This window comes from Quercus robur, chromosome 2 (assembly GCF_932294415.1).
Source record: "Quercus robur chromosome 2, dhQueRobu3.1, whole genome shotgun sequence".
NCBI classification, from domain to species: domain Eukaryota; kingdom Viridiplantae; phylum Streptophyta; class Magnoliopsida; order Fagales; family Fagaceae; genus Quercus; species Quercus robur.
In genome coordinates this window covers 8,709,053-8,713,888 of record NC_065535.1, presented here as the reverse complement: position 1 = coordinate 8,713,888, position 4,836 = coordinate 8,709,053, and the positions used below count along the sequence as shown (strand labels likewise).

Sequence of the window (4,836 nt, the reverse complement as noted above, 5' to 3'; positions counted from 1 at the left end):
AAACCACAGGCGAGGCCGGGAATCCTCTACCTCTAGCCACTACTATTACTAATAATCAAATGAGTAATGTTCGTAAATTTCTTAAAATTGATAAAGGCAATAACTTGTGATCGGTTTAAAATTACTTTCAAATAGATCATTGATGTCATTTTTATTATGCATTATGAAAATTTGGACTTATCATTGATACCAATTTTATCATACACTAATTAAAACATATTGGTATAACACTATAACATCACTTTCAAATAAATTTATTATTGACATCACTTTTATTATGTACTCATTACACTATATCAACTAAATTAATAACCAAGAGCCTTGTAAATTTATAGTTCAACTGGTTGACACCTCTTGATATTTTCAATAGAAAATTCATAATTCAAATTCTCTAACCCCAACTATCGAATACTATCGATGTAAAAGAAAGTCTTGTAGCTAATTAGATACTTCCAATGTACTATATGACAATTGAAAATACATATCCTTATATATCATAAAAGTCATGTGACTTTTTTAAATAATACACATAAATAGTTTATAAGGGGTGTTAGGTAGAGGAGTTTGAGTAATATTATTTGGGTGTTTTTGATATACGTGTGGGTGAAAAAATATGTGAAAATATTTGTAAGTGTGCTTAAAATGGTCAAAAAATTACTTGAAATGGGCTACCAAAAAGTTACCCGAGCTCTAAACATGTATGGAAGTAAATTTTTTTGTTGTTATTTTTATTTTTATTGTTTTTGCAAATTTTGTTGCTTTTACAAAACCAAATGGATTGCCTTCTAATGTTATCTCTTGAATAAAAAAATAAATAAAAACAGTGAATTCCACTTCCTCCACATGTATCCGATCTGTCATCTTCTTTATTAAACAAAAAAACTGGTACGCCACGACCAAGACTCTTCTAAATTTCTAATTGTGCGTTGAATTTCATTTCATTTCATAATTATTAGCCCACAATTTTTTTTTAAAAATCTACAACAAACCCTGAAACCCCCCCTACTTCTCTACTATAGGGTTTATATTTTTTCAACTCTTCAATTACTCCCAAATTGAACGCCAAAGCTTCCAAAGTCACCAAAATATTAATGCAATAACAAAGAAAGTCTCACTGAGTAGAAGAAGCTATGGCGGGTCGTAGAGACGGGCCGTTGATGAAGGACAAGGACAAGGACAAAGACAAGGTCCGATCTCGAATCGTCTTTGCCATTGTCGTCGGAGTTACTCTCGGTTGTGTCTTCGCTTTCCTGTACCCTCACGGCCTCTTCACCGCCGATTCGCCCATCCAAAACCGCCGATTCGCTAAATCGGATCTCAAGGTTCGGATCTTGCTACTTCTCAATTAGCTCTAGCATCACTGTTTGGTTTAATTTCCTTTTTTTTTTTTTTTTTCATTTTAATTGGATTTTGACTTGGTTGACCTCGTTACTTGTTTTGATAAAATGTGTGCTTGATTTACGTAATGAGTAAAAAACAAAGTTTATTCTGACGGTTAAGATTTTATTATTAGTATCTGAGAGTGTAATGAGTGTCGCGTTGTCTAAAATTTTAATTGATGTGACATTGGATGTAATTTTATAGATTTGTAATTTTTAATCTGAACTATGAAAATGGGTTCCTTTCAAACGGAGAGGATCATTTTCGAGACTGAAGTGCGTTTGGCTTGGTGGAATTGGAATTAGAACTTAACAGCGTTCATAAGGGTGTGGAGTAGTGTTTATTGTTAATGGTTGAAAGAATTGCTCTCATTTGAATTAGCCCAAATTTGGCTTAAGGTATTGACTTTGTTGTGAACAAACATGGCCTTGGTATGAGCAAGCTATGAGTTTGCGTAGTAAGTTTATGAGAGGATCATTTCACACCCTTGGTGAAATTGAAGTTAGAACTTACAGTGTTCAATTCATGAGGGTGTGGAGTAGAGTTTATTGTTATATTGTTGAAAGAATTGCTCTCATTTTAATTGGCAAAAATAATAATAATAATAATAATTTGATTAGTGATGAGTTTTTATTGAGAACCAAGACTTAATTAGCCAAAATTTTGTTTAAGGTATTGCATTTGTTGTGACTTGTGAACAAACATGGCCTTGGTGTGAGCAAGCTATGAGTGTGTAGTAAGTTAACAAGTCTGTATGTTGTGGCATGCTGTGAATGGTCTTGGATATAAATCATATAATCCTTGGAAGTTATTGTGATGAATATAAGTTCATTGCATTTATAGCTCTCGTGGGATTGTAATTCAAAAGTGTATGTAAGAAAAAATTAGAATCATATCGAGGGGTGTTCAAAATGATGACTTGAATTAACTTTCTTGCATGTTCATTATTATTTTTTGATGATGCTCATGCTCTTAGGTTATATAACAGCTTCCTAACATGGATGGATGTAAATAGTTATATTGGGTGGGTTCTAGTTAGCGTAGCTAATAAAGGCTTGTGTTGTTAAATGAGGGACCTAGGTTCAGATCCCACCCACACCAAAAAAAAAAAAAAAAAAAACTATTGTATCTAAAAAAAATCGCTTATATGGGTTTCATTTTTCCCTACTGTTTTATTTGTTAGGTTGGTTCATCATGTGAATCATCAGAACGGATTAGCATGCTGAAGTCAGATATTACATCATTGTCGGAGAAGAATGCTGAGCTGAACAAGCAGCTCAAGGATCTTAGGGAAAAGCTACGGCTGGCCGAACAAGGAAAAGATCAAGCACAGAAGCAGTTTATGGTTTTGGGTGAAAAGTACAAGGCTGGCCCTTTTGGTACTGTCAAGGGTTTGAGAACTAACCCAACTGTTGTTCCTGATGAATCTGTAAATCCAAGATTGGCAAAGATCTTGGAGGAAATTGCTATTCAGAAAGAAGTTATAGTTGCACTCGCAAACTCAAATGTGCAAAGCATGTTGGAGGTCTGGTTTACTAGCATCAAGAATGTGGGTATCCCTAATTATCTAGTTGTAGCACTAGATGATCATATTGAAAATCTATGCAAATCTAATGGCGTTCCAGTCTACAAGAGAGATCCAGATCAGGGTATTGATTCAATTGCAAAGACAGGAGGTAACCATGCCGTGTCTGGATTGAAATTTCGCATTTTGAGAGAGTTTTTACAACTGGGATACAGTGTTCTTCTCTCGGATGTTGATATAGTGTACTTGCAGAACCCGTTTGATTATTTGTCTAGGGATTCAGATGTGGAGTCTATGTCTGATGGTCACAATAATATGACAGCTTATGGATATAATGATGTCTTCGATGAACCTGCCATGGGTTGGGCTCGATATGCTCATACTATGAGGATATGGGTTTATAACTCTGGTTTCTTTTACATAAGGCCTACACTTGCTTCAATCGAGTTGTTGGATCGTGTGGCTGGTCGGCTTTCTCGGGAGCCAAAATCATGGGACCAAGCAGTCTTTAATGAGGAGCTCTTTTTCCCCTCACATCCTGGGTATGATGGGCTTCATGCTGCCAAGAGAACTTTGGATATCTATCAATTTATGAACAGTAAGGTTCTTTTTAAGACTGTCAGGAAAGACGAAAGACTTAAAAAGCTGAAGCCAGTTATTGTTCATGTAAATTACCACCCAGATAAACTTCTAAGGATGAAAGCAGTAGTAGAGTTCTATGTTAATGGCAAGCAAGATGCACTAGAACCTTTCCCAGAGGGTTCTGAATGGTAGAAATAGAACTACAGAATATCTTCATCTTGCGAGTCAGCTGTTTAATTCTTGGTATAACTCACTGGATACAGATAGATTAGTTTCATTCCACCTTCCAAGAGAGATAGCAAGTATCCTTTGAAATGCTCCCCTTGAATTTTCATTGAAATTCTGTTGTTGAATTGTTATAAGAACTTTTGCTTTAATTTACTTGAACACTCCCCAGATAGCAACTGTTTTATATCACGTATACCAACAAATCTAGTTGAGAAGTCTGTTGTACACTGTACCACTGCTAGGGGTTTTTTTTTTGGAAGATCTGATTGCTGTACGCTGTACTGTTCCCAAATAATTGGTTTACCTGTTAAGGGTTCCTCGTCTTTCATTGATGTGGAACTTAGAAGGTAAAATGAAGATTGTGAAGAATAAGGGCGGTTTGGTAATGTTATTCTAATAACGTTGTTTAAGTGTTATGAAAATACGTTTGGGTGAAAAAATATTGTAAAAATATATGTTATGTTGTTTAAATAAAGAAAACTGTTGTTTAAACAACACAACCAAATAGATCCTAATTGTTGATGTTTTTATTTTTTATTTTTTGTGGGCATCTTACCCCATCAGCAACAGTATTACACTTCGACAATAACTTTATCGCATCTGCTAACAAACATCGCATTGAGCAGTAAATTCACAGATTTTAAGTATTTCTTATTTCAGTTTTTCATGTTAGAATTTGATAGAGCCAAATCAGATAGTGTTTATGTTAGATCCAATGGTAGGTTTTGTCATGACATATAATGGTACAATTTTTTTCGGTTGTTTTGTCATTTCCTTTTTCACTCCTTGGTCTTTGATGGAAAAATAATTATGTTTGATCCTAATTAATTTATTAATGATCCATCGTTGGCACTAAGACAGTAATAAGACTAGTTATTTTTGCCATATGTGGTTTTTTGTGTTTTGGTCATTTTGGATAGACAATAACAGCTACAAAGAACGGTAATTTGATCAAATTCCTTAATAACATCACATTGAATAATAACATCACCGAAGGTCTCTTGCTTGATGATGAGCTTAATATATGTATAAGTAATCACTGGCTGTAAAACTAGACCATACCATTGGATCTTTATTTATTTATTTATTTTTTCCTCTCTAATATTTTTGGATTTTGAATG

At 34.3% G+C, this 4,836-nt stretch overlaps 1 protein-coding gene across 1 annotated transcript; it reads left to right on the top strand.

The window, feature by feature from the left end:
* The first annotated feature begins 895 nt into the window (after positions 1-895).
* Positions 896-3,930, top strand: LOC126712200 (arabinosyltransferase RRA3-like). The gene is made up of 2 exons (XM_050411431.1): positions 896-1,322; positions 2,564-3,930. The coding sequence occupies exons 1-2, from the start codon at positions 1,131-1,133 to the stop codon at positions 3,677-3,679; spliced, it is 1,308 nt and encodes a 435-aa protein (XP_050267388.1). The 5' UTR covers positions 896-1,130; the 3' UTR covers positions 3,680-3,930.
* Positions 3,931-4,836: the final 906 nt, after the last annotated feature.